The sequence below is a fragment of the Nestor notabilis genome, unplaced genomic scaffold, assembly GCF_000696875.1.
Source record: "Nestor notabilis isolate BGI_N333 unplaced genomic scaffold, ASM69687v1 scaffold13178, whole genome shotgun sequence".
Lineage (NCBI taxonomy): Eukaryota > Metazoa > Chordata > Aves > Psittaciformes > Psittacidae > Nestor > Nestor notabilis.
The window spans coordinates 23,027-47,265 of NW_009939671.1; the positions used below are offsets into that span (position 1 = coordinate 23,027).

At 45.2% G+C, this 24,239-nt stretch overlaps 1 protein-coding gene across 1 annotated transcript in view; it reads right to left on the reverse strand.

Moving 5' to 3' along the window:
- Positions 1-20,817, reverse strand: part of FERMT2 (fermitin family member 2) — a gene marked incomplete at its 5' end in the record, with an annotated part of 30,766 nt that extends 9,949 nt beyond the window's left edge. The window contains 6 exons of the mRNA XM_010019979.1: positions 1,851-1,985; positions 3,594-3,701; positions 4,028-4,130; positions 4,269-4,494; positions 8,589-8,723; positions 20,584-20,817. Of these exons, the coding sequence (XP_010018281.1) occupies positions 1,851-1,985; positions 3,594-3,701; positions 4,028-4,130; positions 4,269-4,494; positions 8,589-8,723; positions 20,584-20,817 (941 nt within the window). The remainder of the gene's footprint in view (positions 1-1,850; positions 1,986-3,593; positions 3,702-4,027; positions 4,131-4,268; positions 4,495-8,588; positions 8,724-20,583) is intronic.
- Between the last annotated feature and the right edge of the window lie 3,422 nt (positions 20,818-24,239).

The window sequence follows — 24,239 nt, forward strand, 5'->3', positions numbered from 1 at the left end:
GGAGCCAATTCCCACCCGCGAGGTGACTGGCGATCACACCGGCTCATGTTCGCATAGGGATTTTTCTCTCCCCTTAGTTATTTCCTTATGCTCCAAACAAAAGGGAAAGATGCTGCTCTGCACCTCCACGGAGGACTAGGGAAGGGTTTTCTGACAGTTTAGAAAGGTTTTCTGTCCCCAGCTTTTTAAATATTGAATTGATGTTATTTATATTTAAATATGTTACTTATGTTATATTTATGTTACATTTAAATATTGAATATATGTGTGAGCAAAATATATAGGGTGGCACTTGCAATTCCCAGAAGCATAAACTAAAGGGTTCTCGAAGGACAGAAAAAGTAAAGACTGCTCCAACAGCTTCCAGTAGCAAGACAGTTTACTTTCCATCTGCAGTGAGCAATGCTGTTTATAGATACCACAGGGAAAAAAATGCAGAATCTAAACAAACAATCCAGTAATTGCCCATTATCCGTATTCAATTACTCGAATGCATCTGGAAATGGCTACTGCTAGCAACCCCTACGGAAAGGGACGGAGGATTTTGATGAATCATTGTCATCTTCCCTCCTCTCTGGCAGGGACTGTTCCTAAGCACTGTGCTACAAATCTGGTTTTGCAAAGAAATTATAAAGGATCTCTTGGCGATAAAATCTTGGCATTATTTCTGTCGCACCAGAGCAGCGCTGCTGTCCCTGCGGCGACTGGTTAATATTGTAAACCTCTGCTGTTATTAATGCTAGTAAAGCAGGCTAAGTATGGATGTTAACTTCAAAAAGATCCTTCATAAACACTTAAAAGAAATTATATGAAGTGTAAGACTGGAAAGTTTCAGGGATTTTAGGATTTGAAAGGGCTTAAAATGAAACTCAGAGATGACATAAATGCACAAAATGCCTGGGAAAGCTGTGCTGGGCCAAGTCTGACTGGACTTGGTCGTTTTTCTGCAGTTTAGTTCTTGGGCTTTACATTTTTAAAGGTGGAAAACCAGTGTTAAAGGAGTGTATTAGGAAAAAAAAAAGAAATCCTCTGAAATACAGCCATAGCCCAGTCCAGGCTCAAATCCAGTCCCATAAAAATAGGGCTTCATAAGCATAAGTTATTTCTGAAAATCACAGCAGCTGGTTTAGGTGCTGTAAAACTTTGCCATGAATTAGAAACAGTGGAAGAGAAACCTCAGCGTGAAGAATCCAGTATTTTGGAAAGTCGGTAGCGAGAACAGAAACCAAATTAATTTTAATTTAGTTTTCCATTATTTCACCAGGAAGGTGACTTAGTGCAAGGGGGTGTCAGTAAGATCCCACCTCCTCCAAAATTTCTCCAACACCATTTGGTTGTATGGTCCCAGCAGGAAAAAAGCAATATTGCACTTGACTTCCGCAGCAATGCAGAGCTGGGCACATGGGACAGGCTGAGCTCTCCCTGCTAAATTAACTGTGAACACCCAAAAAATAGAAGGCAGTTTTACACCTTAAATGTAGCCTCTGGTTCAGTACATGCATGTGTTCGAAGAGGTTTTTATGCAGCACTGGGCTCAGAGCAGAGCTCCAGTTTGGTGCTGGTCCCATGATGGACACTGCCCAGGGTCTCCTCCTACCACAACTACCCCTTGATACTTTAAAAAAACACCATTTTAAGGAAAATATTATTGGGGTCTATGCTTGTGTTGCTTCGCTGGGCTGTGGGCAACTTCCTCATGCTGTAATAGCAGAAATACAAAAAAAAAGGAGAGGAAGGAAATAAAAAAGGCCAGATCCCTGGAAAAATTCCCAGCTTGGGATGATTGTTCCTGCTCATGTGAGGTGAGAGGACATGCAAGCCACCTGCCACCAGGTGCCTGCAACCCTTACCAGGATCGTTGATGTTTTGCCACCTTCCAAAGTAATTTCCAGATCTGAGAGTGCAGCATCCACCTCATCCACATCCTTGTCACTGTTGTTCAGGTGGTTTTCCGAGGACATAATAGACAGCTTATTGATGTGATACTGAAAGGCAAGGCACAGCATTTCACTGGGATGCTCCTGCGATCTGCTGGATGCTGTGGGCTCATCACAACGCAGCCATCATGCTTGGGAATCAGAGTGGAAAAATGGAGCTCTACTCTCCGTGTGAGCAGAGGCCAGCAAGTGCTGAGACCAAGTGCAGTTGAGTCAGGAATGACCAGCTTGGCTGTTTTCAGTCCAAGGAGTTGGTACAAACCCAGAAAAACTGCTCTGGACCCTGCAGAGCAGAACTACTCTTTTCACAGACTAGCTGAGGCTGGAAGGGGCCTCTGGAGGTCACCTGGTCCTACCCCCACCACAGCCATTGTCCAGCACCATGTCCAGTTGGCTTCTGAGTATCTCCAAGGATGGAGACAGTTTCAGCTCTCTCAACCTTTCCTCATAGGAGAGATACTCCAGGACCTTCATAATCCTTGTGGCCTTTCACTGGACTCTCTCCAGTATGTCCATGTCTCTCTTGCACTAAGGAGCCCAGAACTGGAACCAGTACTCTTAAGTTTGGCCTCACTAGTGCTGAGCAGAGGGGATCACCTCCCTTGGCCTGCTATCAATGCTTTGCCCAACACAGCTTGGGATACCATTCACCTTCTTTGCCCCAAGGGCACATTGCTGGCTGACATTCAACTTGGTGTCCACCAGCACCCACAGGTCCTTTTCTGCCAAGTTGCTTCCCAGCTGGGTGGCCCCCAAAATATACTAGTGCCTGGGGTTGTTCCCCTCCAGGGGCAGGACTCTGCATGTCCCCTTGCTGAACATCATGAGGTTCGTGTCGGCCCATTTCTCCAGCCTATCAAGGTCCCTCTGTGTCGCAGCCTGACCCTCTGGCCTATCAATCAGCCACACTGCCCAGTTTGGGAAGATGCATTGCATCTGTTTTTCCCCAGAAAACCAAAACATCCATAAAATCTTATAGGAAGGACCATGCCCAACCTACTCTGGTCTGTTCAGAGAGGTAATCTGAGTTTTTATATTTGTTTTCACTCCTTTTTTTTCCCTGGAGGGACCCTAGGAGCAGACAGCCCTGCTCTTGGTGGAGCTATTTCTACATCCTACAGTGACAAGGCGTGCCAGACCACACATAGTAAAAGGCCTGCCATCCGTCTTACAGAAGTCAATAGCAGGTGTAGTATTTATGCCAAATCATGCTGAGTATTTTATAAAACAGATAAATAAATAGTTCTGGGAAACCCACAGATTATCACCAGCTGCTGGGGGGGGGGCAGCGTGCCAGAATGCACAGTTCAGTAACCTAGTGTACTTACTGGGGTTTTTTAAGAAAGGCAGAACTAAAAGTTAAGATAGACAGGAACATGTTTGGTAAAAGAAGGCCAAATTCCTTTTCATGAGAAGTAAGCAGCAGCAAATATTTAAATTGCCTAATAAGCTCAAGTGAGGATAAGGAGACAAGAAATGATCTGACTTCTACCAGCATGAGAAGGCCAGGCTCCCACCAAAGACAAGGTGAGGCTTAGGACACCAGTTACAGCAAGTTTCACTTATCGTGTTAATCAATATTGATTAACAAAGACATTTGCAAAGGTACAAAAGCAAGTTTAACCAAAACTGCAAGTGTCCCAGGCTGTCTCCTACCTGCAGTGCTGCAAACATCATCATTTCTTCCTCCGTGCACTCAATCTCCTCCAGCAGAATAGCCCATTTGGACTGCTCATACAGTTGGTTGATCCTGATTGCGTCGTACTACGGCACAGCATGAAAACACAGACTGGTTGTAAAACACACTCTCCTAGCTCAAGAGAAACCACTTCATCTTTTATTTCAATGCAATGCTTCAATCCAAGACTGAAAAGCCTCTGCCACCATAGTGGAGTGGCCTCAAACACCTCTAGCGATACCAAAGCATTAGCAAACTGATACTTGGGAACATGCAAATTGGGCTTGATGCCTCCATAATCGATTTTCAAAGTAGTGGAGGATTTACCAAAACAAAAGCACATTAGAGATACAGTCATCCTTTGCTCAAAGCCTTTGCCTGTAAGATGCGAGTAAAATAAATGGCTCTGTACCTTTGGATTCAGGTCAAAAAAGCTGTAGTACTTGAACCGGAGCAGCAAAGCCTCATTTTCTTTCACCTCCTGCTCCATAAGAGATCGAGACGAATCCAGCCATCTGTAAAATGTCAACATGGAGTAACACACACGAAGAGCTCTGGTGAAGTCAGAGTGATGCTTTCAAGAACACAATTTAAAACTGTGCATTGAAAAAAACAAAAAGAGAGAAGAGCAGAAAACCAAATCCTTAACTCACCCTTGGTTGATTTTGGCTTTATCTAGCAACGCCTGTGGCTTGTACATTTTTGCTAAGGACTCTGGGGAGGTGACGGGCTGGCTCACGGCCAGGATGCCCGGGTTCCCCTCTGACAAGGCGCTGTCACCAAACCAGGCTGAAGTGGGTGACAGGGGACTGCCGTCGTGAGCGTCGTATGTCGGCGTCATCGTTTTGCTATACAGTCCTGGGCTTGAATATATGTTTCCTACCAGTAAGAGGAATAAAAGCTGGGAGTTAGCTTAGGGCCAAGCCCTGCCTGCTCCCAACCAAGCTAACTCAGACATGAAACCGAAGCCAGCGGATGAAAAACCTTCCCTTTTTTACCATTTTTCTTTTTTTCCACAATAGGAAAACACTGTGCTGCTTGTTTTCCCATGAAAAGCTGTCCCTCTCTCTCAGCTCTTCTCCGAGAGCAAAACTGATGGAAAACTCATTCCAGCCCAAATCCATGGGAAAAGGCGCAGGTCTCCCACGCCGGGAACTCCTGCCCCCTGCAATTCTATGGCACCTGGGACACAAAGGGCCCCCAACTTACCGGTATTACCTGTTGCTTAAAGATTTTGGAAGTCAAAAGTTTTAGAGGAGCAGGAAAATAAACTAAGGGCGCAGCCAAAGAGACCAGAGGCAGAGCGCAAAAGTCCTCCACTGAGGTGGAGCTCACCTTTGACGGGGCCGATGTAAAGAATATCAGTGCCTATGGAGAGGGAAAGAAAGGAGGGAAGTGAGAAGGCGAGAGAAAGTCACCGGGAGAGTAGGGAAGGACAGAAGCCGAAAATGGGCATTTTCGGAAGAGAGCAGAAAGCACAGGTGAGGTTTAACCATCCAAATGGAGTGTCTGCAGCAGCACTGGTGGACTCGGCAGGCAAAGCAACCCAAGTGACTCCACATTATTCTATTCCTGATACAAGAAACAGCTGGGCACGGAAACGCAGCATTTCACGGACGGGAAAGCTTGCTGAGATGGCCAAACAAATTTGGTATTAATATGCTGAGCAAGTGGTGCAATCTGGTGCCAAACTGATCCCGAAGCACACATTACTCCCAGCCTTTTAAAGCTTTACAGCTCATACAGACTCAAAGCAGACAAAAAAAACCCCTTTTAAAATTACACATTTGAAGAGAAGAAAGCGGACCAGCTTGGTATCTCACACCCCAAAAGAGCTGAGAGCTAAATAGTCCTTATTCATCTCACTGATTTTTATGTTAAGAATATAAAATCCAGATTTTCAAAATCAGGGAGGTTCAATGACCGTATCCTAATGTCAGTAATTCCACTGCGTATGTACGTTGGGCAATGAGCTCAGCATCATTTGCTTGCTGGCCATAAATCTGCACACTAGTTCCTAGAAGGACCAATAATAAACTGGCTTTTGGGAAAAGCTGCATCCTTTTTCTATCACAAGCCTACCTAGATGTGCAACTCAATGCACCCAGTTCCACCTCTAAGAGCACAATTAAGGGTGTTTAAGGTGGCATGTAGCATGGTTGAGATGCCACAAGCAAGGTCTTCTGTGTCACCTTCTACTGCTGCCCCAACCACCACCTCGGGCCACCCTCCAGCTCCTCACTCCAAACTATCACTCCTAAGTGCACAAGAAATGACAGGAAGTTGAGCTAGACATCTGGAAAAGTCTAAGACCAAAACAATAGAAAAACCTTTCCAAACTCATTTTTTCTGAGGGGTATCTCAAGAAGCAAAAAGAATGGTTTGAATCAGCAGCATCACACCAATAACAGCCAACATCTCTGAAAGGAAACTTAAGATAACATAGAAACATGATTCTGAATTGCCTGACAGGATGGAAAATGTAAGTGAAAACTGTCCACTACATCAAACAAGAAAATCACCAGGAAGCTTTTAATGCTCCTGCTAGTTTTGCTAGCATCCCAGCCTGGATTAATCATGTGGGGAACCAGTAAGCACAGTGGGTACCTGTCATCAAGACAGACCCAGCAAACCAGGCATGAACAAAAAAGCAGCAGCAATGGTCAAGGAATCTACCTTCAAGCTTCACACTTGTAAGGAGAAGGACAGGGTGACTTGCCAGGTACTAATACCAGATACTTATACTGTGGGAGTTAGACTCAATGATCCTTATGGTCCCTTCCAAGTTGAGATATTCTGTGATTCTATGATTAAAAAAGCAGCAGAAATTGCTTTCCCCACAGTGTCTGGAGTGGAGCAGTCCAACAAGAACCAGCAATAAACCACCATCACCACCCATAAATTGCATCCTGAAAGATGCTCTTGCCTCCTCTCCATCTGCCCTTGCAGTGTGCCTGCCTCAACCTTCCTGTGGCTCACGCAGACACAGCTCAGCACAAACTGCACCAACAGAAGAAAAGCCTACTTCTTGCCCCAGATTGAGCAGATTTGCCCATGGACATCAGCCCACATTCCTCCAATTAAGAATCTGCTCCAGAGCAGCAAAACTTCTCCTTGGATGTTCTCCTCATCACCTTCTACAAACATCTGAAATATCTCAAAATAAGCTTCTCTTAAAAAATGTGCCCAAGGCAGACAATGTCATGGGAAGTTCCAGTTGACATAGCTCTAAGTTTGGCTAACTTGTAAACAAGTGAATGCAGGTCTTCTAATGGAAAGTGTTGGGCAACATTTACTGTGGGTTTACGGACAGCGATTTAAATGGTTTCATTGCCAGGTATGAGATGCTCAGTGACAAAACATGCCTGTTACATCTACTGGCACTGAAATAGCAGATCTTGAAATACTAACTCATTTTACAGAAGCATTCAGCACACAAATTAATGTTGGAACAACGCTAGAAACAGTTTATTCAGATTAAAACCATGCCTTTTAACTAATGGCACCTAAACATGGCAGGTAGCTCCAGTAATTAAATCCGCAACAAAAATAATTTCATTCACAAGGAAAGCAAAACCAGCAAGACAGTTCAAAGTGACTCACTGAGAGACCAATAAATAATTAAAATAATACCCTATCTTTCATGTGCATTTACCCCAAAGCAGGCCAAGTATTTCCTATTAATCTAATGGAGATGCTCTCTGCCAACACTGACTTTCAGAATGGCTAATTATGGACTTTCAAGATGAAAATGCCAAATGAAAATGAAAATTGGCTGGAGCCTTGCCTGATGCAGGGAAAACTGCCTGAGCCAGCACTGGGAGAGGACTAGCCCAGCAGTATTTTTAAGTAATTGAGAGAAGAAAGAGCAAGACCAGAGCAAAAGAAGGATTATTTTTCCCTTGTGCTAATGGTTTGCTCTGGAGGCCGTGGCTTGGCAGCTCCAGGGCACCATCACCTTCGCTCATGCCTTTCTGGTTGCAAGCCCAGAGCCACCAGTGGCACTGACCACACTGCATGACCTTCCCTTTTAGGTCAGTTAATTTAAGACCAATTAATACAAATTTACTGAATTCCAATATATTTATTTTATTTTTTTTTTAATTAGAGTTGCCTGCTTCCCTCTCATCACTGCATTTAAAACCAAGAGCTTTGGCAGCCAGACACATCTCACCCGCCCGGCACTGCACATCACTGTGGCTTTCTCTGCAAGTCCATTTGGGCTGAACTGCTCCCACTTGACTGACTTGATGGTTTTTGCTCCTGCCATTTGCCTTCAGACACCAGACCTCCAGCAGCTGCGGGGCAGAGCTAAAAAAACCCTTTGCTTGCACACCTCCCTGCATCAGGTTGCTGAATGTGGCAAGAGGTGTTACTCCATCAGCGAGGTTACGGTGTTAGCAATTCTCTTACCAGTGCTGCTCTGGTTCTGTAAGCCAGACTGGCAAAATATCACCCCTCCCCCAGCAATAAAAATTGGAGTGTTTTTTTTAGCATTACAATCTATAACTACACTCCTAACATAGAGGAACACTAATTAGTAAAATACTAGGTTTGCTGGGCTATAACTTAGGAGTAGAATGGTGGTACCACCCAAAACACACCTGGAATTTGACATTAGGAACGATTTTCCATTTAACTCCTTTCTTAATAGGGTAAGAAAACCTTTTAGTAACACAATCTGAGTGCTAAAGTGGTCACACTTGGTTTCTGTTTTATTTTATTAAGTCTGGCATTGTTCTGCTCCCCTATATGCGTGACAGCTTCAGGCATGCATCTGTGCAACCGCGACCGAGTGCTGCAGCCCTGGATCATTCGTGGAAATTATTTGGGGTCTGTTTCTTGAACAGACCTTAAGGAATTAGGCCAGACTGATACCACTACATCATTTCCCTCCCCCATTTTATTATCTTTTTGACTCTTGCTGACCCCTTCCCCACAAGCCCATCCTCACAAAGCAAGCCCTAGCTCACCAGACCCCGGTGTGATCAGCGGACCCTCCAGCTCAAAGGCGTCGTCTTCACATTGATCATCCAACTTCTTCTTTTTTTTCTTTGATGGATCTCTGGGTTTCCTCAAAAGGGAGAGCTCTTCTGGATGCCTGATGTCTGGGAAGGAAATGGACCACTTTTACAAAGGTAAGATGGGAAAAAAGGGGTGGAAAAAGAAGAGTATCTTTCCTTTAGGAACAACATCCAGCAGTTAATGGGATATAATGAGATACTGTTCAGTATCTCTCTCAGCTGATTTTCCTGCTTTGCAATGGTTAAAAACCAAGTTGAGAAAATTTTTCTTGCAAGCCTGTTGGAAACAAGCACTGTCCTTGGGTAGAGAGGTAAGATAGCATTTGGGTAAAAGGCAGAATTTCCCAGGCACAGCCACTCAAATGGAAATACAAGTACTGCTAGACCCAGTGACAGAGCATAGTACCATTCACACCCAGTCATAACTATAAATACAAACACAAATATAAATACAAACATAAACATCAATACAAATCAGTATGTATATCCCTATTTAGGCAGTAGGTAACAGGCCAGGTACTCTCACTTCTATGAGAGCAATCAAGTATTAAGACATTCATTTACTTATCAGACTGGAAATTTTAGAGCCTTATTAAAGACACACACTTTTTAAAGAGATCTTGGCCAAAGTTTTTCACAGAAGTCTCTCCCATTTCCCTGTCCAGAACCAGCCTCAATAATTTTAAAACCATGTAATTGAAGACAGTCACAGTGTGTTTGTGTTTTAAGACATGGGAGTATAGGAGGGTAACAAAAGTGAGAATTTTAGGGCCACTTCCCACTGTGGCAGTACTTCGCGTTCGCTTCTGCCTGCTGCAGTCATTTCCAAGCAGGAAAGAGTTTCCGGGAAAGCAGAGCCCACTGTTCATCATACCACTGAAACCACCGAGGGACTGGATGGGAGCCAGGAGTCCCTCACGGGTGCTGCAAAGACCAAGAGGGGAGAAAACCCCCCCTCCATTTTACTCTAAACTGTCCTCAGTCGATATGTGGCAACTGACCTGGAAAAGCATTCACCTGGGCATGAAGCCATCCTGTTGCAATGATGAAAGGCTGCAAAAAGGTTGGAGAGCTATGAAATACATTTGGATTGGGAAAAAGGAGATAATGGATCATGCTTGAGCCTGGAAAGAAGTTTCAGAGCTCTCCTCTGCAGCTGGTTGTCCCTGTTCGAGCCCCTCTGCTGTTTCTAGCTCTTGTTTATTGCATGTATCACCTGGAAATGCCCAAATGCACAGAGATGTGCAAAGCTTTGCCTTCGGGATGCCCTAAGGAAAGCAGCCCCCGGTCCCATCCCCACTATATATTGAAGCCTGAAGCTGTAGCTGCAGCTGCAAGGGAGGCCAAGAGACAGAGGCAAGGGAGCTGACTGTGTTCCAGCCGGGCTCTATTTTCCCACCAAGAGGAACGCTGAACAGGACAATAAGTCATTATTCTAACAAGGAGAAGTTACAGGGTTCATATCTCACCACTGCACTGGCAGCAGTGGGAGTCTGCTGTACACTCTCTGGCGCGGGATTCTAATTAAAACTGGAATTTGTCCCCAGCACGTGACTCGAGCGGACACATCCCCACAGCAGATGTGTCTGCCTGCACCAGCATCTTCCCTTACTGCAAATAAGCAGGGAAATGTCAAGCTGGAAGCAAGCTCTGGTCCATCCTCGCCCCATTCAGGGACACACTGTGAGCCCACTAACCAGAATGGACACCACAACAGCCTCCCTGCGATACTATTTGAAATAACAACCAGTTATTTCAGGTCTGCTTTTCCCATTTAAACACCACACAGCCTCCCCCCCCCCATTTTAAATAGCAGCTTGTGCAGCATCACAAACCCTGCCATATCTGTCACATCTAGGAGATTTGATTTTAGGTGACCTCCAGGGATGGATCCCACTAGCCCCAGCATTCCTGAATCCAGAGGTTGGGCACTTCTAGATTTAATCACTTCTCATATGGTGGATGTCCCATCCCAAAGCATCATCTAGCACAGCTTTAATTTGAGCGTTATCTTTATTCATATACTTATATGTATTTATAGAATATTTTTATATTTTTATATGTAAGACTTAATTGCAGCTTTAACACTGATATATTATTACTACATACACATTATCATGCTAAACTCCGTCCCTGCACCCACTAACCAACCATTAGTTTCAGTGCACAATTTTTTGACCATTTCTAGCAATAAATACCCAGAGTATGAATCCAGACAGCTATTTGCATTCCCATTTATCCCAGCCAGCTTACCTCATGGAGAAAAGATCTGCTGGGACAACCAGAGTCATGCGCAAGGGACAACACGCAGCACAGTCTAAAATGAGGAGTTCCCCTGGTATTTTGCTAGCAAGGTTTATACTCTGATGTTTATTTATGGTGCATTAGCAACTGATGCAGCTTCTCAGCTGAAACCATTCAGAGAGGCCAAGAGAAGGGCTCTGGGCCAAGCTCGGCTCCTGAAAGCAATCTGTTGGAGACAGCCCAAAGCTTGACCATCTGATATCAAAGCGATTTTTTATAGTCCCTCAGTTGTTCATGACACTATCACTGGATTACAAAGGATATGGGCAAGTTTTCGGCAGCTGTTTAGAAACAGCACATGGCCACAGGGCATGGCAAAGGCAGAGGCATTCTTGCGATTCTGGAGCATCCCTGCTCCCCATTCCCCCTTGATATGCTGCGGATTTCTCCCAAACAGCAGTCTGCTGGATGTACCATCATCTCTGAGACTTTACAAACCCACTGAAGCCAACTGAGGGTTGCAGGGGAAATTAAAAACAAAGCGTGCTGTGCTAAAAAGCAGTGAGCAGAACAGCAGCAAGAGCGCAATGTTTTTATTTCCCACCCCAGAATTAGAAGTGAGAAGCATTTTTTCACATTTCAATCTTTCAGTAAAATGCTGGTGAAAAACATGTTTGCCACTGCTTATGATTAATAAGTGTACAAACGGTCTTAAAGCACGTTTTGAACAGAGCCATGCTTGGCAAACATGGTGTTTAGTTACTGTAGCTAAAGCAGAGCCTATTCCAGGGTGGAAGGGCTTGCAGGGTTCCAGTTAACTGGAAACTGGGACAAGGCACTGCTCGCAGGCCCAAGTCTATTTTCTGGCCATAAAGCAAGAGTAAGATCCTTAGAGTATCTAAGTGATACACAAAAAACATAAAGTCTTTTATATAGGTTTGGCCTTCTTACTAAGTCCCAAGGCACGTGGATGAGCCCATCTGCTGGAGTTGTTCACCTGGGGTAAAATACCTCCCTAGGGTTTGACTTCAGTCCCAAATCCCCACTTGAAATCCTCTGTTAACTATTTCATCCACATTTTCAGCTGAGGGCAGGCTGCTCCCAGCAAAGGTCACTTCGAAGGAAAAAGGGTCAGTGAAAAGTGGGTGGACCAGGAGAAGTGACCTTCTGAACAAGGCTAATGTGTTGACTCTTCAATTGATGTGTTGGTTGGGGCTGTGTTTGCTTAAAAGAGATTCCTTGTCTGTACACGAGACAGATGGCACTGGCAACATCTACTAGAATTTACAGTAAATGATCCTTTTAGCATTTCATTTCCTTTTATTGTGTAAGCGTGTGAAAACCCAGCTACCCAGACTCTTACCAAGTATCCCTGGTGTTGCTGGTGGCAGCCGCTAGCAGAGACCATCTGCAACAATATGCGGTGCACTCTGTATGGAGGAGGAAGCACCAACCAAAAACTGGTCCCAAACCATTTTTCAGCTGGATTCAAGCAATAACTGTTTGTATTTTGACATCTCCAGCCCACGCTGAACCAGCTGCATCTGTGCCTGAGCCATAACTGCTGCAGCTCCATGTCCATGTCCTAGCAGAAGGGTTTTGTCAAATTTAGGGGATTTGTTGCCTGCAGATGTGGTAGATGCCCCATCCCTGGAAACATTCAAGGTCAGGTTGGATGGCGCTTTGAGCAACCTGCTCTAGTTAAAGATGTCTCTGCTCGCTGCAGCAGTGGTTGGACTACATGACCTTTAAAGACCCCTTCCAATCCAAACCATTCTGTGAGTCTATCAAGTGAGGGAAATGTCCTTTGGTGAGAGGAGCACACATATATGTATTTCATGGGAGGCATTTAAAAAATGTGACTGGGGAGGCAGCTCTCAATCTCCAAAAGAAAATTTTTCAGCTGTTGGATGAAGCCATTTTACTCCCTGACAGCATCGTCTTTCCCATTTGCCTGCAAGAGCCTACTTGTGCCGGTGGTGCCTCCTACTGAAGGCAAACCCTTGACCTTTTTTCCCTGTGTAATCACAGCTCATCCAGCCCAGCTGTGCCCATTTATCTCCCACCCAGAGGCAAATAGCAGGGCTGGGATGAAATCCTCCTTCTTCACAGGACACCACACTGCCTGCACCCAGAAAACCAGCTCTAAAAACCCAATCTGCCTTACAGGGTGTAAAATTCACAATTTATGCTCTTTTGCACTAAATCCACCAAGTTAATCTTGCAGCTGCTGCATCTCTAACCACCAAGGTGTATTGTCATGGGAAAGCAGTTGTGGTCAGAGACTGGACTGAAATCCACATGTCTCAGGGGTGATTTTGCTGCCTTGGTCCTACCCAAAATGCAGGGTCCCCAGATGCTGACAAGCAGCATGCCAAAGGGTCCAGGGACACACAGCGATTTCAGTGCTCCGAGGGATGGGCTCTCCCACAAGAAATCAGATTTGTGGTTTTCTTGCATCACCTACATATGCAACACAGTGTCATCAACTGGAAGGGCTGTCTGAGTATGTAGTGACTCCCCCCAAAATTATGCTTTTTCCACATGATTTCTGGTTCCCTTAAAAGGCCAGAAGGCTGGTTTGCCTGGTTAGCTCTTGAATCATACAAACTCCGTAATTTTACTTGTAGCACAGACAGGATTTAGGGGAAATCCTCTCTTTAATGCTGATCCAGCTACCCTCCATCAAGAAATGTGTTTTGAAGTGGGATATCTCTGCACCGGATCACCATGGACTCGAAGCAATGACTCATACAAATTACAGCCTTTGCGCGTCAACATGACGATTCTTAGAAAAATGAGACCTCAAACCCTATTTCAGACTTAAAAACAAAAAAGGTATTTTTCTTTGGAACGAGTGCGTTCTGTGGATCATGTTTCATGGTTTAAGTTTACAGAATTAAGTATGTGACTTATCTTCAACATAAATACCCTCAAGATAAAGTTTTGCAAAACAGACCAGAAGCAAAACTAAAAAAAGAAACACCAAAAAACTATATATAACTTTTGAAGTACCTGGAGAGAAGCCTATAGTTGTACTGGATGCTGGGCAGTATCTGATTAATGGTGGAGCAGGTCCTCACCCCTTAGCACAGTTCACTAGGTTTGTACACCTGTCTACATTCAGAACATTTTATTATGGGTTCTTCAGCTGCCTAGGTGCTTAAACACTTATTTGGGTAAAAGCCAAGTTCTCCACTTGCTGCCTGGGGCGATGCAGCTATGTCAGGACATCCCACAAATCCTCCTTAGATGCTCATAAAGCGCGGACCAAGCTGCGGCTGACCCTGGCAGGGGCTTTACCAGGACTTTTCCAAATTCAGTGTGGAAAAAACCAAACGCCTGTTGACTTATTGATTTGCCACCAGAGCAACAATCTGCAAAACCACCTGAAAAACAAGGTCAGTGGGGTTTGCATCAATGGACTGCCGCCTGTAAACGCCATCTACGTGAGTGGTATCCAAAGCCGACATCAGGCACCCTCAGCCAGAAGGGCTCCAGGAGGAGGAAGAGGAGGCAGGCAGTGGTGATGGAGCCAAGCATTATTGCAAGGCTAATAAAAAAGACCATTGGAGAGACTGAGTCAACAAATGTTGAATGTCGGGATGTTTTTTTCCACAAGTGGGATGAGATCCCCACTTGTTATCCAGATGCCTCTCACAGCACAGACAGCACTTCCAGCCTTGCCCTTGAAGTGTCTGAACTTCAGCTAAAGTCAATTAAATTAAGCAGCACAAAACAGAAGAAAAAATCCACTTATACCCCCTGCATCAAACCATAAAGAGCAATCAGAATAATCTTAAGGAAGGCCGTGGCACTGGATTTGCCAGTCTATTTGAAGACATCCTAATGTCTTCAGGATGAAAGTCTATTTAAAGGGTCTCTGTCAACAGCAGAGTAAGGATGAAAAAATTTACTGACTCACACAGTGACATACAACCTGATGCTACTCAACAGGCAGAACACAGACCGGCCTGGGGATGGGGGAGAAATGGGAATATCTTTTTCCATTTCAGACACTTTGCAATTAAATCTTGTTATTTCCCTTACACCAATTTCTGGTGTTCGTCTGGATCCTACACAACAGCTGCAGCTTAATACAGGCAAGCAATAAAGAGGAAAACAGTGAAATGAAGAATTTGGCAGCAGTATACTTGGGCCTCGCAATTTAAAAAGCCGAGTACATTGCAATTTGGCCGACACTCTAAATGGTAAGATTTCCTTCCACACCCATCCCCTAGACATATTTAGAAATAGCTGCGCTACTGCCAAACCTCTCTGCTCGTGGCAGCAAAAGGCAGCAAACCCTCTCCTTGGATTTTCACAGGGTCTGTCTTCACGCCAGGATGCAAACGCCATCTCCAAGCGTCTTCGTGATGCTACTGAGCATCCGGAGACTGTATCATGAGATGCTGTTGTCACCCCACAAATACCCCCAAGATGCTCACTCTGTCTCAGCTCCATTATTTTAGCAAAACTGCTACTTTACTTACTAGTGACGGTGTGAAGGAAGAAAAAACATTTTGAAGAGGTTTACAATGGTGAGGAGTTGCTTCAGACTCTTGGAAAGGAACCATGCCTGGGCTGTGGCTCCACGTGCTGATGGACATGGGCAAAGCCCTGAGAACTCTGAACATCTCAGACTACCAAAGGGTTTCAGGTTTTTTTTTTTTTAAAAAAAAAAAGAAGAAAAAATTGGAAAAAAAAAGAAGTGGCTTTTAATAGAAGGTTTTTTGGCAACTGAGGGCGTGGAAATACTACAAATACTTCAGAAGTCAGAGGACGTTCTGTACTGGAGTGGAGACCATTTATAAAGAAAAAAAAAAGGTAGGGTCATATGCAGCATCCAGACTGCTGGACGGTGTCGCCTCACTTGGGCTGGGCTTGCATCATGCTACTCCCAAATGCCACCTCTGTCACCTCATCTCAGGTTGCATTCAGTGGCTTGAGGGTGAAGCAAGGAAGATTGGCCTATTGCCTTCCCATTAGTCACACAGTCCTGGGCACCTTGTTATTTTGAGGCAGAGGTGAGGGGAAGTAGCCCATTGCCCTCATGGGACTCTCTGCATCCCATCCCTCCTCCTCCAGCCCCACAGGCTCCCTGGGATGCACCCTTACCCTATGCAAAAATGGTCCCTATTTCCCAGTGTCTCTTGCCCCTAGGGAGCTGGGGACTGGAGCGAGATGGGATGCGGGCATGGAAACTTCTGCTGCTCAACACAGGATGCTCTCCAGACTTCATTTTCCAAAACAGGTGATTAATTCACACAAAACTCTGTGAGGACTATGAGGCAGGAGCTGGGTGTGATGCCCTTCCAGCCCTCTGGGGAAAAAACAAATGACCTGAAGGGAATTTCTTCATCTTGCACAGCCTCAGGGTGGGCAAGAGGGTGTAGTCATGAATCTGGAGCGTTTCCTCCCAGAGCTGCCTCCTCCCAGCTCCAGCACCACATCCTCCTCCTGGTACTCCCAGCTCCCACCAGCAACAACTGGAATGATCCCTGCTCCTCTGCTCAGGCTGAAAAGCAGCATAGGTCCAAAATCTTCACAGCCAGAAGAGGAGGAGAAGGATGCAAGCTTTCACGCCATCACAGCATCTCCCCTTGCCCTGCGGCTCTGCAACATATGCTGTTTCCCCATGAGAAGCAACATCACTGGGGCAGGAAACGCCGAGGCATGGGAAAAAACCTTCACACTTGCATCTCCCTGTTTGCTTTTCCTCTCCCACGTGCCCACACAGCAGCAGCGGATCCTGCCTGGAGTCCCTCACTGCTCCCAGCACATATGGAAAAAAAATACAGGCAGCGGCAGGAGAAAGGGGATGCTGTGAGGAAGCAGCTTAAGGGCATGAGCAGACGCAAGGCGTCCACTGTCCTGGAATCAAATGAAGCCATTGTAAAAGAAAAGAGGATTCTTCTGTTCATTGTTAAGTAGGATGATGGGTTAGCAGGAGTCTGCAATGGAGTCTTCCCAAATCCCACTTTCCAATGGGGATATTCCTACCCACACCAATCAAATTGAACTTATATATTTGATAGGCTGTCCACAAAGAGGAAGGGGGCACGCAGGACCGCGCAGGCAGCCCCCATCCCAACCTCTGCGCCCTGCTGCGGGCGGGCAGGCAGCACAAATCCACACTGCTTCAGAAAAGAAAAGAAGAAAAAAAATAAAAAGTGAAGTTTTACTTTCTCTTTCTCTGGTCTTTAATTGCAGATCAAAGCTGGCCCTTCAGGCCGGAGCTGCCTGCCAGCAGCTGCTCCCGGGCAGGCTTCCAGGCCACCCTTCGGGTGAGAGCTGCCTATCCCATCAACCGCCCTGCTCCTCTTCTGCCTGCTCCTACCACAGGCAGGGTCAATGTGTGCCATTAACCCTCCCGACTGGTTGCTGTGGGAATTGAGGGGCTGCAATCTAGCGACTGGGAATGAGACTGTGTTTTCTTCCGGCTTCGCACGACCTCCAGGAAAGCGAGGTATGTGTGAGAGGCACCAGCATCTTCCCACACCACCTCCGGGCTGGCCACCAGGAGCTGCAGCCTGGCCGGTGGCGAGAGCTGCCCTTTGCAGTAACTTCAGTCCGCACAACAACAGAGCTTCTGCTTTAAAAAGCAACCACACACTGCAGTGCTGTCAGCTCTAGGTACAGTTTAAAAGGAATATAAGAAAAGGCACAACCCTAAATAATTCACCCAAGTGTGTTCCTGCTTGCATAGAGGATTTTATAAATACAACCAGCTAGAGTCCTGGCAACTTGAGGAATTACTTAAATTACTCATTAATCATGCCATATGCTAGAATTACTGAAGTGTGTAATTAAATGCTCCGAGGGCACAGGCAGCAAACAGTTACAGCCAAAATACGAGCAACTCACAAGCACAGTTTGTCAGCTGGACATTGGTCCAGGCACACACTGCACCCTAACTTTAGACATCAAGAGATTTGCATCAAGAGCTATGCTGTTAGAGCAGGGACTACTTCTTTCCCCTTCTGCTTTGAAATATCCACTCATTTTTCCTCTTAGCGTGATTAATACAGAGTACGAGTGTTCTCTGCAGTCAACCTGTGCAGAGATGCTGAGGAGAGTAGGAAAAGATAATGGAGAAAAATGGGTCAGAATAAACACTAACCTGGGGAGAAAAAAAAAAAACCAAGAAAGAGGGAAACAGGTGGGTTGGGAAAGTGTCATAGCACAGTCTGCGAGACCCCAAGAGAGAGCTGTGTTGAGAAAAAGGAAAACATGAGATCCACAAGCTGGGATGATTCCACCACCCTACAGCTGCTCTAATTCTTGTCAAGCTGCAGCAGGCACCAAGGTGCAGGCAGATATCCCCAACACCTTCCAGGAATGAAATGCCCTGCACAAATTCAGCCTGACAGCCCTGGGATGATTCTGCATGGTAGAAAGCAGCAGTCCCTCTTGCCTGGCAAGCGCGTGATCTCCCGGCCAAGATTAGCCCCTGCCTCTGTTGTCAGTGCTCAGCTCCAGGACCTCATGCTGGAGGACATGTCTGACCCACAGCACAGCACCAAGGTCACACATGGAGGAAGAAAGGACAGGCACTCCATGACTGGGATTTGCATGGAGCAGTTTGGTGTTTGCCCCAAGGAGATCCTGGATCATATATACACATATATGTATACATATCATATATATATGTGTACATATATAAGATCCAAGACCACATATATATATATAAACCAAAACTCCTTGGGGCAAACACCAAACCTGGTGTTATGTCTTGAATGTCTTCCTACTTTGAAGCTCTTCCCTGGACCACAGAGGCATTCGGACACCTACTTTATATATATAATATACACCTGTATATTATACATTAAATATATACGTTAAAATACATTAGATATTCTATTCCATATAAATAGTGGTATTTGGACATCTATATAATGATACAGGACACCTGTATGTTATATAGGTGTCCAAATATCTCTGAGGTGCAGGGAGGAGTATTCCAGCCTCTCCAGTTCCAGCACTGCTGACTCCGTGAATCCTCATCCCCTCTTCCCCCTGGTATTCAGGCCAATGTGGCTGTCTTCCCCATAGCAATACTGAACATCTGGCTCCCAGTAAAAACAAAGACAAAAGCTAAACAAGATTTAATCGCTGTATTTGGCCATGCAGTTTCTGTCTATCCTCAAACTGCTCAGGCTGGTAAAAGTCACTAAAAGAAGAGTGAAGTTTCCAGAAAAAATCCCGCTTTCCGCAAATTGGGGAACATTTACTTCAGTATGTCAGATGCCACGGAAGGAAAGTCAGAATCACCCTTGGCAGATGTCATCCCTGGTCTGCTGTAGAAAGCTCCTACCACAGCAGGGCTCAGTGACCTTTCCCCCTTCCACGTCTTTAAATATTAGCATTATTCTCTGTTTGTTCATATATAAACTGAAAGCCCAGGTGTTGAATAAATAGGTGCTTCAGGCCCATGTAAGGTTCCGACTGCTTGGCAGTGTCAGTGAAAGATCTCATTATGTGATTAACTGTATCAGAACTTCCTGATATGAGTCACCGCTAGGAAGATGCATCAGCACCAGGCAGATGCCTGTGACTTCTCTGTCTGGCATAACATGAAAAATGGCAATGGGAGACATAGGGGAAGCAAAATCTACTGGGAAATAATGCTGGCTAAGCCTTTTCTATTTTAAGGAGAAACTGCCCAATATTTATATTAACTCCCTCCCCCCCCAAATAGAACAAAACAGGAAAGAAATAGCAAAGATTTGTCATCAGCTACATACACTGACCTAACCACAGATGTGCCTGAGGCCACGCCGTAACACCGCATGTATGGCTGAGCTCTTCCCACCACACAAAACAACTGGGTCAGCCAAGAGTAACCCTAGCTGCTTTCTGAGAGCAGAAATAGATTTACTACAGCCAAGGTCAGGTTGCAGGCTCCTTGCTGAGGGTAGCAACCAGGAAGGACACTGGTACAGAGGCCACATTGAGTGCTTATTTGAGTTCCTTGGAGTGGAGTTACTATCTCCTGGGCTTTTTGGGGGAGAGAAAGAAGTACCATCTTTTGGGATGAGAAATTTTGGGATGTGAAGGTGGGTACAAAGTGATGCGCAAGAGCTGCAGCTGAGGACAAGCCTTGTGTACCTGTAGGAAATATCCATCCTTTCTTCTGGGGCTTCTCGACAGGGCAAAGGAGCATGAAGAAGAGCTGGGGAGGAGCAAGGGAGATTCAGTGCCTTCCTTCCACCAGACAGTTTTACAGTGAAGCATCATCACTTAATCTAATATGATTTTCCACTGGAAGAGAACCCTCGGAGCTGGCAGGTTTCCTATTTCAGGGTTTTTTTTTTCATCTAGCACATAAATTTGCAGGAAAAAAAATTATGACCCAACAACAGTAGCTTCAACAGAAAGCAGGGCTGCTACCGCCTCATCTAAGAGAAAACCAAGAACAGCCTCACTACAAAACAGAAATGAGTACAGAAAATGTATTTCTTCTTACATTTCCAGTACAACTGGTCTCATTATTTAAGTATTTCCACATGAAAGGTTAGGTTTGCAAGGGGAAAAGAATGGACATTGAAGCTGCTTCCTGCCCAAGTGACTGTTGGCTGTTTAAAGCTGCAAAAGACCAGTGAATTAGTAAATATACGAGCATGTGCATCAAAGGACAGGCAGGAGCCAAACCGAACGACAACCTCCCCACCAGCCACTCTAAGCACTTGCTACTTACTGAACGTTTTGCAGATGTCAGAAACTGCCTTGAAGACCCTGTCTGAGAAGTTGACTTTCACCTTAACATACTTCATGTTGGGCAGCTGCAGGCGAAGCAGCTTGTGCTGAGGTGTGAACTGGAGCTTGGCATCAGCCTGTATCCCGTATTTGTCCAACGTCCAGTGCGTTTTAAGGAGCCAAGTTTTCTTCTTTTCCCACCACAGCGCGTGATCCGACCAGTCTTTCTTGACATCTAGAACAAAGAAGCCATTTCACCAGTTAAAACCGGGACCAGAATTAGTCTTCAAAAGACAAAAGCAAAAGTTTAAATGTGTTTAACTGTGAAGAGACTATTGATCCAAAAGCACTGACAGGCCTTTTCAGATACAAATAATTGCTTCTACTCAATAGCATCTAAAAGCCACCTCAGAGATAAAAGTAGAGAAGAACTCAAGAGGAATAAGGATGAGACACAATTTGTCCATGGATCACTCAGCCCAACAGCAATAAGGCTGGAGCATGAAGCTGGGGGGCTGTGAACGACCCAACACCTTCCCCATTCCCATCATGTAGAACACATGCGCTACCTGAATGTGAGTACAGCCCCCTTGGCACACATGAAAAGCAGAACTAGAAGGATATTTGCAAGAAGAATTAAATAGAAACAGCGTGTCTTCTCCAAGTCTTTCAGTTTCTACAAACAAAACTGTGAAATTCCCAAATGAAACTAAAAGTTACATCTCAAAGGAACAAAAGTGCAAAATCTAACAGCCATGTCTCCTTCCAGCAGGGATATAACCATGGGGTCTTTGAAGATGATGTCCAATTTGGGATGCATTTGGGGAACCAAAGCACAGTGGTAACTCCAAGAGACAGTAACTGTGTATTATTTTCCCTAACATCTGGAATATTTAACACCTGCCCTGTTCTCACCAAAGCCTCTGCCATTCCTGCAGAGCATTTCCCAGTATGACAACCACCAACCATGGTGGGGCCATGTCCCCCCACCACACAGAGGAAAGGGAAGGAGAGGTGGGGGGAAAGATCCAGACACTGCAGTTGCATTTTGCAAAGCTCTGCTTAGCCTAAACCCTCCATCTCCAAAAATACTGACAAGAGAGGGTGCCAGCATTGACAGCAACAGCCAAAGCTCTCATTTCAAAGGACAAACCAAACATTTCCACATGATGTGGCAAGCACATTTCCACATCTAGGCAAGCACACGAGAACCTCAAGAGGTTGCAGGACAAGTTACAGGGGCAGTGGGATTTGATCTGCATGATCTTGAAGGTCTCTTCCAACCCAAACCATTCTATGATTCTACGATATTGTGAATGCCAGAGTTACCAGTAAGTTTTGAGCTTACGGACTTTGTATGAGGATTATTTTAAATTTCATAATAAAAAAGAAACTTGAAAGCAAAGCAACTCCCAGGTTAAAGCACTAGTTATATAGTAATTCAGTTTTTAGCTGAGATTCTCCTGTGATCCTGGATTCCCAACATGAAACATCAGTTTTACCCAAACTAAAACTGACAGTTAACATTCATTGTAACTGCTCCTTTCTCCATCCTTGGGCAGCAATGCTCATGCATCTCAGGGCACCAGCCTGAAAGCCAGGGGCAAAGCCAACAGGGTCCAGGAGCAAAGCCCCAGAAGACACACCACCCAACAGGCTGAAGGTACTGAGGAATACACTCCAGGATCAACATCGTGAAGATAATCCCCATGAGCCACATCTGAAATTAAAATTGAGATGTAAGCAGTGTGACAAACTAACTTTTTCTGTCCCTATCTGGAAACGGGATCTTGAGCTCAGCATTACTGAGAAAACCCAGCAGAAGCTGGTCTAATAGCATAATCATGCACCCAGAAAGCAGAAATGTTCAGCTAGACTTTTCAACAGCTTTGTACTATCAAATTAAACAAAACCAAATATAGAAAAGCATGCAAACTTGCACAAGCCTTGGCTACTCTAAAAAAATCTGGGAAATCATTACAATGGACTCTGTAATGAAGTCCACCTTCTGTCCTACTGACAGCTTAACGAATTGGCGCTGAAATGCACGAATCTGCACTCTGGGGGAGGAAAAATAAAGGCATTTTGAATTGGTAACATTTATGCCTAACAGAAGGGGATTTGAGTGCACACTGCAGATTAACCTTTCAGGCTATGGCACAAATACACACAGCATCGTCTTTCGGCCTGAAAGCAATTAACACTTTGAATTAACAGTGAGATGTTGGCTACAGCCAGAAAGGTAAAGGTCTGTGGCTGCCCCATGGGGTAGTTATTTATTTATTTTTTTTATTTGAGAGCTTGGCAAATGTTTAGAAGCTGACTTGTGAGGTTGAGTTTCACATGTTGACAAGAAACCTCTGCAAAGCAATGAGTGTGACCCAGGGCTTGGAACAACCCTTGCATGCCAGGGAATGCCAACCGCCTGGTTAAATCTGATCAAAGGTTTATAAATCTTCACCAGGGTCCCAATTCACGAGTTACTGATTTGTTGGGCTTACAGCTTTATGACAAGGCTTATTATTTTGGCTCAGTCTTTTCCCATTTACTACTGTCAGTCACAGCACTGGTCATTTCATAGTTACCAGAACACAGGTAAATCTCTGAACACTGCAAACTCATTTATGAGATCACAGACCTCAAATTCAAAACATTACTAGAGGTACAAAGCTACAGTGCAAATCTCAGCAGAGGTGTTTGCGGATGCAGAGCTCTTCTGAGCTGCTAAATGTGACTCGCGCATCCCTGAAATGCTATTTCCAGCTGTGAAGTGTACCAGCCTTACAACAATGCTGCTATACAAAGAAACAGAAATGGTCAAAGCTGTCAAGTATCCACCAGCATCTCAGTCAAAGCAAATCGCAAAGAAACAGGCTTGTTCAGTGGGACAGGACAATCCACCTATATTAGTCTAAATCAGGCTGATTCCTGCCTATGGCACAGCAGGTGGAAAGGAACACCAGAGCCACCAGCTTCAGATGTCCTCAGTGTAACAAAAAAGCATCCTCCCACCATTGTCATCCTGGGCAAAGGAGAGCACAGAGGGATCCTGGAAATGAGCTGTACACATTTTCTAGGGTCACAGCAAATCATTGCTACTGATGCTCCCCTTCCAGGCAAGAAACCTTCCCGGTGAAGGCTGCTGAGATGTGGAGGCTGGAGCCATCAGCATCGGCTGGAGCCATCAGCATCAGCTGGAGCATGGTTGGGGACTGGGAGTTCCAGGAGCCCAACCCCAACAGCAGCACTGGCGGGAAAGGGAAGCACAGCGTTTCCTTCCCGGCATCAAAAATAACCACCGCTCCCAGCTTCCTCCACCTCCCTGTGCAGCCTGAACCGAAACCTCAGCTGCTGCAGTCTGCAGGGCTGAGGGATCTGGCTGTGATTGGTTTTTTGGAGGAAGAACCTGCTTTTGCATTTGCCTCCCAAAACTGTGCCAAGAGGCAGAGATGTGGCACTGGTGATGCTGAGGACACATTGTACAGGAAAACCCACTGAGCAAGCTTGCTGTTCACCTTGAAAAGCTGTTCAGACAGTCCTGCAAATGCAAAAGGCATCTTAAATCACCCACCCAGACAGCTGCAGAGGACAGGACATTATAAAAAGAGGTGAAAGGCTGCTCTATAAAGTGTTTTAAACCTTAAACATCCTTAGCTT